General features: G+C 33.3%; 1 protein-coding gene across 4 annotated transcripts in view; it reads left to right on the plus strand.

Annotated features, from left to right (window-relative positions):
- The window catches only part of STAG1 (stromal antigen 1), a 428984-nt gene that overhangs the window by 372865 nt on the left and 42918 nt on the right, over positions 1-13201 (plus strand). For all 4 annotated transcript variants that reach the window (XM_044252306.1, XM_044252305.1, XM_044252303.1 and 1 more), the window contains one exon: positions 5424-5504. In XM_044252306.1, the coding sequence (XP_044108241.1) occupies positions 5424-5504 (81 nt within the window). The remainder of the gene's footprint in view (positions 1-5423; positions 5505-13201) is intronic.

Genomic DNA, 13201 nt, shown 5'->3' on the forward strand with positions numbered 1-13201 from the left:
TATTTAACTTTATTAGAAATTGCCAAACCACTGTTCAGAGTGTCTGTATCATTCTGCATTCCTCCCAGTTGTTCCACATTCTCTTCAACACTTGGTGTTGTTAAGTAGTTTTTACTTGAGCCAACTTAGTATGTATGCAGTTGTATCTCATTGCACTTTTAATATACGTTTCCTTAATGCTAATGATATTGACCATCTTTTCTTTTGCTTATTTGTCAGCCCTACATTCTTTTTGGTAAGCCTTGCTGATTATGAATTTACATCTAAAGGCTTTTTTAAAAAGGGTATATTAATTGTCACTCATACTAACCTATTCTACATATGATAGACAGACCAGTATTGGATATGAGAAACAGACAAGTTTAGTTCATTCTTTTGTCTTGTACTTATTCACTAAAAAATTTGATCCTCCATTTCCTTAAAGTTTCTTGCAAACAGAAAAGTGAAAGAGCCCCAATTTATCCCACAGCTATTATGTGGATTCTCGGTATTTTAAACATATCCTATATATGTAGATGTGTATCTACACATATATATTACATATGCATAATCATTTTTCCTTATTCTGTAGTCCTATTTTCCATGAAAATTCAGTTTTTCTAAATGTAAACATCCTAGGAGCTTATCCTTTGGATTTTTTTTTAATTAACATATAATGTATTGTTTGTTTCAGGGGTACAGGTCTGTGTATCATCAGTCTTGCACAGCACTCACCATAGCACATACTGCCCCCAGTGTCCTTTGGACTTTATTTACATATAATACTGCAGTCCTGTTTTTGTAGTGTAGTGGTTATCACGTTTGCCTCACATGTAATAAATACAATTCATCTTCAAGATGTGTGATATCTTTAGCCTGATCTATTAATCCAAGATAGAGAGCTCTGTTTCTTTTAAATAGGTAAAAGTAATTATTAGGAGAAAGGACTAAGCATTTTTATATTGATTAAGGTAATGCTAACTGCTATAAGAGATTAATCTCAATATTTCAGTGACTTAACACAACAGAAATTTTTTTCTCATGCCGGTGCCTATAAAGTGCAGTTAAGGGAAGAGGGATATCACTGCACCACCGACTTATTTAAGGACCCAAGATCTCCTGGGTCATTGATATCCTGCAGGCAGGTAGGAGAATAGAAGATGGAAAAGGCACTCCTGCTTCTTAACTACTTTTGCTTGGAAATGTTCAGTACACATTACCGTGTCCTCTCAGGAACAGTGTTAGCTAAGGGAAACAGGAGGACAGAGGGGTAGGGTTGGAAGAAATTCTTTGTCATCAGCCCAGTACTTGCTGTAATTATTCAAAGATCCTCTCTAGGGTCAGGGTATTAATCAAGGAAAGGCAGAAGGACTGTGGTCCTCATTGGTTAAAACAGTTCTCTTTTGGCTTTTTCAGTTAGTTTGTCCTTGTTTCATCTGTCTCTACTACAGAAAGATGAAATTGCTGAATAAATGACCTCTGGACTAGTTGGAATACCATTGCTTAGTACGGAGGATAAAATATCAGTATGACTGATGTGTAAAGCCTAGAAGAAGGAAGGGTTCTAAATTTTCTTTTGAAATGTGATCAGCTATATTGTTATATAATTATACCTGAGAGAAGGCAAAATGCTTCCTAGTCAGTGAAAAGTGAGCTTTTTATTTTAAAATAATGCAGTGGATCCCTTAAAGTAAATGCATGATGAACACTAGTATATGAAACATTAAAATGGGGATACTGTGTTTGAAGTATGTATTGGAGTGGTCAAGTGTCTCCCTCCCACATAACCACCTCTACAAACTTCTGCAAAACTTTGGAACAGTTTGAATAATTCCCTAGTATATAGGTCAGTAAAAATGTATAAGGAAAGGAAATTAAATTTGTGATGATTAGGAGGAATGGTAACTAAAATTAAGCAATTCTTCAACATTACTTTTTTCTATATCTTAATTTCTCATTGATAATGTTAATTTGTATATTACTTTTTTAGTAATTTCAGGTTGTTTCAAACTAAAAATTTTTTTTTCATATTCTCTTTTCCTTCCACAAATACCAGCTTATCAATGTGTACCTTATATTCTAAGTTAGAGGTTATCAAAATTTGTCTCAGGACTAGTACATGTACTATACTGAGTGTCTTTTAAGTATAGTAAGGTGATTTCTTTAGCATTAAAGTTTATAACTTGACAGTGTTTCTGTAGTCTTGTTTCTGGCATTCTGACTTGAGTCAGTCATTTAATTACTATTATGTTTGATAAAACCCTGACACCATCTCACTGGTGTTGCATCAAAAGTAGCACTACTCATTCTTCTAATTCTGATGATTTATTTTTAGTGCGGAATAGGGGCATTGGAGATATATTTGCTTATGTGATGTGAAACCTAAAATTCTTGAAGTAAAATCAGCTAAAATTCTAACTACGTCCTTCAGTATTCTATTTACTGATTTCTCTTTTGATTTATTGTCTGTGTATATTTATTCTTACAGTTTTTTATCGAGTGGGGAAGATAATAATGGAATATATTGTTAGATATGCTTTATTACAATAAAGACATGTATTGAAACAAAAATGTAGTAAAGGCCTTATCCAAAATGAAATTCTCCTGTAGTTATGATTCTTTTTTTTTTTTTTAAAGATTTTATTTATTTATTTGACAGAGAGAGGTGACAAGCAGACAGAGAGGCAGGCAGAGAGAGAGGAGGAAGCAGGCTCCCCGCTAAGCGGAGAGCCCGATGTGGGTCTCAATCCCAGGACGCTGAGATCATGACCTGAGCCGAAGGCAGCGGCTTAACTCACTGAGCCACCCAGGTGCCCCATGATTCTTAATCAATTTTATTTTCCTGAATTCTGTTATTTTTGTCTCTGAAAAATAGGGACAAATTTTCACAAAACAAGAATTTAGTGCCAATAAAAAATGAAAACCTGCCCGTCTCCATTAGTAAGAGAGAAATATAAGTTAATGTAACTTAATACTACATTAAAATAGTGCTCTTGGGGATGCCTGAGTGGCTCAGATGGTTAATAATCTGCTTTCGGCTTAAGTCATGTCTGGGTCCTGGGCTTGAGCACCACATTACGCTCCTGCCTCATCAGGCAGTTTGCTTCTTCCTCTCCCTCTTCCCCCTGCTCATGCTTTCTCTCTCTCTTTCTGTCTCTTGTCTCTCAAGTGAATGAGTAAAATCTTTAATAAATAAATAAGTAAATAAATCCATAAAGTTAAACATATACGTACTGTGTAATCCAGCAATTCTGTTCCTAGAGCAGTGACCCTCAGAGTATAGTTTGGAGAGCCCTGGTGTTTTCCAGGGCACACTATAAAGTCAGGCTATTTTCATAAGAAGAGGAAGATGTTACTTGCTTTTTTCATTCTCATTCTCTCACAAATGTACATTGTATTATTGGTGTAGTGTTAAAGAATATCCACATTTACCTGCAAAGACTGTTAAAATATACCTTCCTTTTCCAGCTAATCAGCGACACTGGATTTCTTCATATACTTCAATCAAAACAGCATATTTTAATAAAATGCAGAGGCACATTTGAAACCTGTTTTTTATTAAGTCAGACAGTAGAGATTTATAAACATGTAAAACTATCATTCTTCCCATTAAATGTTTTCCATTTGAGAAGATTTAGTTCTTTTTCAAAAATATAAATTCTTTATTATACAATTATTTTAATTTTTAAATGAATTAATACATATTTGAAATATTTTAATTTCTAATATAAATCTGTTAAATAAATAATTTAGTTTTTTTGAGAGTAATATTTTAGTAATTTTTAAGAGAGAGGTCCTGAAAACAAAACTTCCAAGAACCTCTGAGCTAGACAAATGCATGCATGGACACCAGGAGACATATATAAGAAAGTTTGTGGCAGCATTTTTCATAACAGCCTAAAACCAGAAACATTATAAAAGCTAATCAACAACAGAATGAATAAAGAGGATATTCTAAATATAGTTCAAGACTGAAAAATAATGAACTACAGCTACATGCCACAGTATATATAAATCTTAACTATAAATGTTTAAAGAAGTCATATTCAAAGTAATTCATATTGCATGATCCATTTATGTAATGTTCGCAACCAGGTGTAATAAATTCAGTATTTAGAAATGCATACTTAGGTAGTTAAAATATAGTGACTGACTGATAAGTTAAAATTACTGTTACCATTAGAGGGAAAAAAAGACACTTTATTGGGAGAAGTGCTAGCAGTGTTCTCTTTCTTGATTTGGATGTGGTGGTTACAAAGGTATTTTTCTTTATATTAATTTATCAAATGTCTTATGCACATTTCTGTATAAATGTTCCATTTCATAGTAAAAATGCTTTAAAATAATAATCATTTAATTATAAAATCTGGATAAAAATGATTTCTTCAATCTCCCTTTATTTTTTTTTAAATTAAATTTATTTTCTGCATAACAGTATTCATTATTTTTCCACCACACCCAGTGCTCCATGCAATCCATGCCCTCTGTAATACCCGCCACCTGGTACCCCAACCTCCCACCCACCCCCGCCACTTCAAACCCCTCAGATTGTTTTTCAGAGTCTATAGTCTCTCATGGTTCACCTCCCCTTCCAATTTCCCCCAACTCCCTTCTCCTCTCTAACTCCCCATGTCCTCCATGCTATTTGTTATGCTCCACAAATAAGTGAAACCATATGATAATTGACTCCCTCTGCTTGACTTACTTCACTCAGCATAATCTCTTCCAGCCCCATCCATGTTGCTACAAAAGTTGGGTATTCATCCTTTCTGATGGAGGCATAATACTCCATAGTGTATATGGACCACATCTTCCTTATCCATTCATCCATTGAAGGGCATCTTGGTTCATTCCACAGTTTGGCGACCATGGCCATTGCTGCTATAAACATTGGGGTACAGATGGCCCTTCTTTTCACTACATCTATATCTTTGGGGTAGATACCCAGGACTGCAATTGCAGGGTCATAGGGAAGTTCTGTTTTTAATTTCTTGAGGAATCTCCACACTGTTCTCCAAAGAGGTTGCACCAACCTGCATTCCCACCAACAATTTAAGAGGGTTCCCCTTTCTCCACATCCCCTCCAACACATGTTGTTTCCTGTCTTGTTAATTTTGGCCATTCTAACTGGTGTAAGGTGATATCTCAATGTGGTTTTAATTTCCCTTTAAAAATATAAGCAAAATATTTTAACATTTTTATGCAGAGATTTAAAGCAGTGTTATTTGGGTCCATATTTATCAACATACATTATATCTTAATTCTCTAGACTGATAGGTTGTTTTATCTTTTTTTTAACCAAGTATTACTTTACACATTCTTATTCTACAAAAATTTGGACTTAAAACCATATTATAAGAAAAAACTATGATAAACATTGTTCTCTTAATACTATGCAAACATAAATTATGTCTCATTTGTTTGAATTTTTTTATTTGATACAGATAGTCGTACAGGCACTGCAGTGTTCCCATTACTCGATTCTTTGGCAGTTGGTGAAAATTACTGATGGTTCTCCTTCCAAAGTAAGTAAGAGTTTCTGAAGGCAGAAGAGTTATGACTAAAATAAATAATCTTGCTTAAATCAGTATTTAACAATTTATTGTTACCAGTTATTTTAATAAATGATAATTTAATGAAATATATAGTAATTATTGTTATCAACTCTTGCTTTATCCTATGAATAAATATATTTTACCTCTCTGAAAAATAACCAGTTCTTCAAGCAATAGATACAGAGTTGTATAGATACACAAAGTTAAAAGTCTTAAAGAAATAACTGTAGTAGAAATCACAGGATCTCTAGCAGGTGACATGCTATTAAAAAGAGAATAACATTGAAGGTAATGCTGTGTAGCTCTTGACGAATTATGGCGCCTTGGGGCCCAAACTGAATAACGCTCTCGTTAAAAACAAATTGTTAGATAATTTTTTAAAATTTTAATCTATCCATAACCATTCGAAACAAAAAGGAAAATACAAATCAAAGATTAAATGAAACTAGGATCCAAGAGAGTGAAGCGGAGCCCAAAGCCTACTATCCTTGAGGATATCTTCCAAGGCCCTTCAGGGGTGGAATATCTTGTAGGTAGCATATCTCTAAGTTGGGATACTAAAGTTCTACTTCCATCACAAGGATAAATTAGAAATAAACCTACAACAGCTCCATTTATGGAGGAATATAAGGGAAATAGCCTGTCTTAAAATTTGTCTTTGAATAAAGGAGTAAAATAGATCTTTTGTAGAAGTTTATAACCATGAGCAGGCTTTCATGTAGGTTTCCACTCTAAATTCATACTACTTCAGTGGTCCATTAAAAAATTTAAAAAGCAAGTAAAGATTTTGATTTAAAATATTCTGTATTGATGGTGTCTCACAATGTTTACATATCCTCATCTTAACAAAACAGAGGCTGTTTAACCAGTAAAGGTTAATACAGTATAGAACCAACAGCATGATATGGAGCATTCTTTCTTTGCTGATTAATAATTTGAGGATTTCTCTGCCTTTAGAAAGTATTTGCGGTTTTTATTTTCAGTTAGAGCAACAGTAATGTATTGGTTAGCCTCCTGGTTTTTATATTCTATTGACAGTTTTAGTCTTGAAACGCAAAAATCAAAGTTCACCTTTTATTAGTAACTAAAGTCACTTTAAAGTTTATTACAGTTTTGCGTTTTTGAAATGTTCCTTAATATGGTAAAATTAAAGGATATTGAATATATAGAAGTTAAAGTTTGATAGCAAGAGTTTATATATTACACATAATTACCTTTATTTTGATTTTTTCATCTGGTTGATTTTGCTATTCCTTTTTTTTTCTGAGATCATTTAGATTATCTGAGCTGTTTGTTTTTTGGCTGAATATTGATTCTTGCATTTATTAAATTTGGAATATATACATACCCCCCAAATTAGCATAATTAATGGTTAATTCCTCAATTAAATTTAATTTTAATTTTGTTTTTTGCAATTATATTCCATAATTGGAGTATCTCTATTCTTGAATCCACTTCTTTGAATATTTTCTATGTTTTTAGCCCTCTTATAGTAGAATTATTTTGAAATTTCTTAGCTTTCTGTTTAATTTTGGTCTGACTCTTCTAATAAAAGATACCTTCATTTTTTTATCATTTCTCATAATACAGATTTCATAGTTGTCCTTGCCACACTGGCAGTGCAGTGCAGCTTTTGTGGTTAACACTGATCTTCTTTATGCCAGAAAATGCAGCATCTTTTAAGTGCCCTCTTATTCAGTTTGTTTGTATAAAGTTTTGTGTGCGTTTATATCATATGTGAAATTCTTCTTACTAAAGTGTCTCTCAAATTATTACTTCTCATTTTGAAGTTGTTGGTAATTTTTTTTAACCAAAGTATGTTCAATAATATCATGTGCTAGTTATATCTGTCATTGAAAAGTGGTTCTCTAAGTGATAATCTTGAAAAGCATGAATCTGTAAGACTCCAGCAAACTTTAAAAAGATTAATCTCTCATTGCTAAGGTTTCTCCTTTTAAAACATTTATTTTAATGACTCTCTGTATAAGAATTACTAGATCATTTTGTGTCTGAAAAACAATCTGAGGGGTTTGAAGTGGGGGGGGTGGGAGGTTGGGGTACCAGGTGGTGGGTATTATAGAGGGCACGGCTTGCATGGAGCACTGGGTGTGGTGAAAAAAATAATGAATAATGTTTTTCTGAAAATAAATAAATTGGAAAATATATATATATATATATAATTAAACATTTTAAATAAATAAATAAATAAAATGTTTTCTTGATTAAAAAAAAAAAAGAATTACTAGATCAGTAATTGCCAAACTTTCTGATCCCTTACGTGATACAGGATATCTTTGAAAATTTAAGATCTATATACATAAGCTTTGTATGCATTTAATCTATATTATTCCTATCCCCCCTGATAAGATATAAACTTCCTAACTGTAGTTCCAGCCACATCATTAGCTTTTTGTATAAATAACCTTAAGGCAAGTCACTTGAATAATTTTAAAACAGATAAGGTATGTCAAATCATTTTATCTATTGTGAAATATATTCCAGATATTAATAACAATTAAAATACCCACTTACTTATTTCTAAAATTGAAAGTTGTATTGGACCAATCATTTCTTCCTCTAAAATTCTTTAATCTGCTAAGGTTAATAACTGCTATAACTGCATGTATGTGGATAGATACATGAGAATCTTAACAGTAGGTTAACTCTGGGAAAGAAATTCTTCGGGAGCAAGCATAAGAAGGAGAGAAATTCATTTTTGCTTTATACCTTTTGATACTGTCTGAGGGGGTGTTTTTATTGATGATGATATCTAACAGTGATAATAATTTCATCACAAAAATTTCAAAAATAACTTGATTCTCCCATCCTACTCTTAGGTTTTGACTTATCACATATAACTCAGAGTTGTTGAGCTTGGATGAACATTAGAAAAAAGCCTAGTGTGTCCTGTATCTTATTTGATGTAGCAGTATTATTCTGTTGTTTATAAATGTGATATTGAAACTATAAGGAAATTTGGGAGTGATATGATGTTTGTTTTAGATAAGGCCTAGAAGGGGACATTGTTGTTAATATTAACTTGTTAATATTTTACATTTTGTAAATCACTTTAATTAAATGCTTTAACTTAATTAAAGCTTCCTAATAATTCTATAAAGTGGGTGTTATGATAATCCCATTGTACAGAAAAGGAATCTGATACTTAGAAACATTGGAATATGATTAAGATCTGAAACTTAAGAGCACTAGTCTTTTGAATCTCAGTCTAGTTTTTCTGTTAACACTTTCTGAATTCTTCCATTGTTAAGCTTTTAATACAGCTAGTTCTAGAGAGTTTTGTTGTTGTTTTTAAACAAAATTCCTAAAGGCACATTGGTTGACTCCTTGCTGAATACAAGCTAACAATGTCTGTTAATCAGTTGTATACTGACAAATTATGTAAGTTATATCACAAGCCAGGTTTTTTCATCATTTGGTATCCCCAATGGGATACATTTAATGAGAAGTTACTGTGATTTCTTAAATACCTCAGTTTGTAATGCCAGTGAGTTACAGTTGAAGTATATAGAGTACTTTGGTAATACACTCTATCTTTTTTTTCCTTTTGTTTTCTGAAAATTAAATTTAATATAATAGCCTCCTGGAGTCTATATATTTAACATGAGTAATGTTCAGCATTTAGAGACAACTTGAAAGTGTTCTTACATGAATTATTTTTTATTTTTGTTGTTGAGCAATTAATATGTTAATATGAAATGAACCATTTTGCTAGTGAGGAATTAGACAGCTAACCACTTTTTCTCTACTCACTATTATATTTATAGAAACTCATTTAAATCTGTGAGGAGGTCACTTACATTTTTAATTAATAAATTATACTTATTAGTTTTGGGTATAAAATATAAATAGATTGGTTTTCATAAATTCAGGCTCTCTTACTTGAGGACTTGTTCATTGTAAAAAATATATAAATAAAATTTCTGAATCTTACCACCTGTGGATTAACCACTGTTAACATTCTGGTGTATTTTCTTGCAGTACTTTTTCTAACTCACTTCAGTCTCATCACAATATATTTACAGTTTACAAAATTTTGTGTCTCATCTTCAATCAACATGTCCTTCAGTTACTAAGACCTGTTTGTAGATAGTATTTTTAATGTATGCATGATAGTCCATTGTATAAATATACCATAATTTCTTTTACCAATCTTATCTCTTGGATATTTAGGTTGTTTAAACATGTTAATAAATAAAATTAATGCCATCTTGGGCATTTGGGTGCAAAAGCTTGTTCTGTTTTACATTGTTTCATCTCATGTTATATTCTTAGCAATGGAAGTGCTGGTTCAAAGATGGTACATACTTTTGAGTCTTGATATATATTGCCAAATTGCTTTTAGAGAGTACTTTCTAAAATTTATTTTTCTTCTCTGTTGTCATGAACACTGTCATTCAAAAAGTTATGAATGGTAGTTATATTTGGTTTAAATTCAAGTTATAATTTAACACAACAATGAAAACTTTCATAAAATGAAATATATGAAAAGATTATATCAAGAACAGGATTAGATCTTTATTTGAATTGGAAGTGCATTGGGTTTTACCAATGGGTATTTCCTCTGTTCCCCCTAATTTCCAGAGTTGAAGCTCTTTGGCAGTCACACAGGTCATGCTCAGTATACTTTGCTCCGGTGCCCCCTAGTGCTGGTCCTATAGAAGCAGCCTTCAGTTTCTCTTCTCTAACAGAAAACATCCTCTTCCTTCAGCTCCTTCTGGACATATACAAAGACATTTAAAGAGCCAGGTAAATAAGAGTTAGAGCTAATATAATGCCCCTATTGCCGTTTTTGGCCTGGGGAGCTAGAATTTATCCTCAATATTTTTTTTCCTCCTGGGAGGAGCTGTCCTACTGTCTATAATCTTAAATTTGTAGCTCTCTGCCTTACCCTGCATGTTCCTATTGTAGATAGCAGTAGGGAGGACCTGGGGCAAGCATCTCTGCCTTCTGGACCCTGGCCCTATTCCTAGTCTTCTAAGTTAAAATCAACATCCCTTGGGTGCAATTCATACAAGTACCTCATACAAATACCTCAATTATTATTGAGGTATTTAGCTGCAAAATTTATTCCTCCATTACTGTCTTGACTAAAGGGTCTCCTCTGAAAATTCCAGCTTGTTTACTTACAAAAAGACTGAGGAAAGGAAGAGTTACAGTGAAGATGGGACTAATGGTGGCCAAGCCCAGTGAAGAGATATGCATAACCTTACTATTCTTCATAAAAACGTACATTTTTAGAAGTGTACTAGAAATAGACTCAAATGTGTAAAAGTCTACAGGCTGCTTTCTACACCTGTTTCTTTTCCCTCCCCAGTCCTTTAGAGTAACAGTGAATAAGAGAGATAGCTCACTTGGGACCTTGCCCCAAATTACTGTAATAACAAAATGCAGATAGTACCTCTCCATCTGCAAATTTAACTGCTTTGTAGGGGAAGGGAGTAGTGCCAAGAGCAGGAAATAATAGCTTTCCTCCAAGAACAAATTTTTAGTAGTGTATAACGATTTTACTTTATCTTTCCTTCTTGAATGTTTCCCCCTACCTTTTATTTCCTGAGAATTCTATCCTGAGTAACTATGTAGTTAAATTAAAGTCCTTCCTTTTGATTGTTCATGACTTCAGAGTTATTCTTTGATAGTTGTGTTTCTGTTAATACTATGTCCTATCTCAAGTGCCTGATTGGTTGGTCTAGGAAAGTTAGGGGAGAAAGAGCCAGGTCTTGTTTAAATCCATTTCTTGTTCAGGCCTCAGAATGTTCCTTAAAAAAAAAAAAAAAATCTGCAGTACTGAAGTAGGTAGCTGTTTATACCAAATTCTAAGCTTCTCCAAAATTTTATCTAATTCTAACATTCTAAAAACCTCTGAAAACCAAAAGTTAAATATGTTCAATTTAGAAAAGAACTTCGAAGTCATGAGTCATTAAGAATTGCATGTTGTGGGGCGCCTGGGTGGCTCAGTGGGTTAAGCCTCTGCCTTCAACTCAGGTCTTGATCCTGGCATCAAGCCCCACATCAGGCACTCACATAGGTCTCTCTGCTCAGCAGGGAGCCTATTTCCCCCTCTTGCTCTGCCTACTTGTGATATCTCTCTCTCTCTCTCTCTCTGTCAAATAAATAAATAAAATCTTTTAAAAAAAAAGAATTGCATGTTGTTTGCAACTCTATTCCTAGGATTCCAATTTTTAAAATTGCTGTCTGGTTGGGAACGACAGAATATGGCTTCTTCAGCTTTACTAGCCTATTCGGATGTTGTTTTTACTTACCCAGGGATAGTGGTCTTTAAAGGACTCACTGAAACTCCTTAACATATTTAATACTTTATGATATAAAAAATAAGCCAGGACTGAGAAAATCTATTCTAAGGAACAATTATTATAATTTAAGAGTGTGTTTAAACTGAGCTTATCAGAGGTCTAAAGCAACAGTAAGAGTATTTAAACAAACATAACACTTCCCACTTTCTAATACAGAAATTGGAGACTTGCCTCACCATAATTAATGATAAAAGTTTACTTTCTTGTCCATTTATTTAAATAGGAAATGGGTGGTCCATATTGTACTTAATATTCTCTGATATCATAATGCTTTTTTCCTTCCTAAAGTAGGTTTTTTGTTTAAAAAATGTTTTCCAGCAGCTGTTCTAAAAATCACTAGGTATTTGTTAAATGAAATCTTCTTACAGACCCAGTTTATAAATATAAGAAGCTCCTTGCTAATAAATAGAGTGTATTTCCAACATTTTTTGTGTTGGAGCATGATCTTTGGAGTTAAATCTAAGTTCAGATTTTGTTGCCGTTTTTTACCACGAATGGCAAAGATAAGCAAGTTACTGCTTCTTTGGAAGAACTTCAGTTTCCTAATGTATATGTGATATTTACTGTTAGATAAGGTTTTGAAGAAGATTGAATTGAAGGAAATGTTTTAGCAGGCCACAACTGTTGTTTTGATAGCATTAAATTGCAGTCCTAGTCTGTGCTTTCCTAATCTTCCCTTTCCAAACCAAGAATTTGATACTAAATGAATTGTTATCTAAGGCTGTGGGAGTATGTAAACATGCTCCGTAGCTAGTGTAGGTTTGAGAAAGAGCCTGGTAGATTTTTGTTCTCCATCTGTATCTTGGAATAGTTGGGGAATTCAGGTCTCAGTTTGGTCCTAACACGCATTACTTTTCCCCTGCCCCTCTGACGACTCCTCTAGCTTCCTTCATCTTTGTACACTGTAGGAAATAAGTCAGATGCTTTGGAACTTAGTGGGCAGCTTAAGGGTTCCTGGATAATAAGTAGATTTAGTCTGAGGCAAAGGCATGAGTCAGCAGGTGGGGATTCAAACTCAAAGCAACAACTGAAAACTAGGTATTACATTTGGGGTTTAAATATTCAGTACTTATTTTAATGTGTATTCACAAAAGTGGCACACCCTCTCCCCATCCCCAAAAGAGAAGCTAGTAGCAGCAATTCATACAAGAAAGCAATATTAAAGGTACTACATAGGGTTTACCCCATCACAGTGGTGATGATTTTTACTACGTCTTTTGCTCACTGATGTGTCCCAAGTAAATGAATTTAGTTCCATTTGTTTTTATCATATTTAATGTGGACAGTGACTTAGTTGGGCTGAAAAATAATGTAATGAGCCCCATTACATGTTAG

Source organism: Neovison vison, chromosome 6 (genome assembly GCF_020171115.1).
Source record: "Neovison vison isolate M4711 chromosome 6, ASM_NN_V1, whole genome shotgun sequence".
Taxonomy (NCBI): Eukaryota; Metazoa; Chordata; class Mammalia; order Carnivora; family Mustelidae; genus Neogale; species Neogale vison.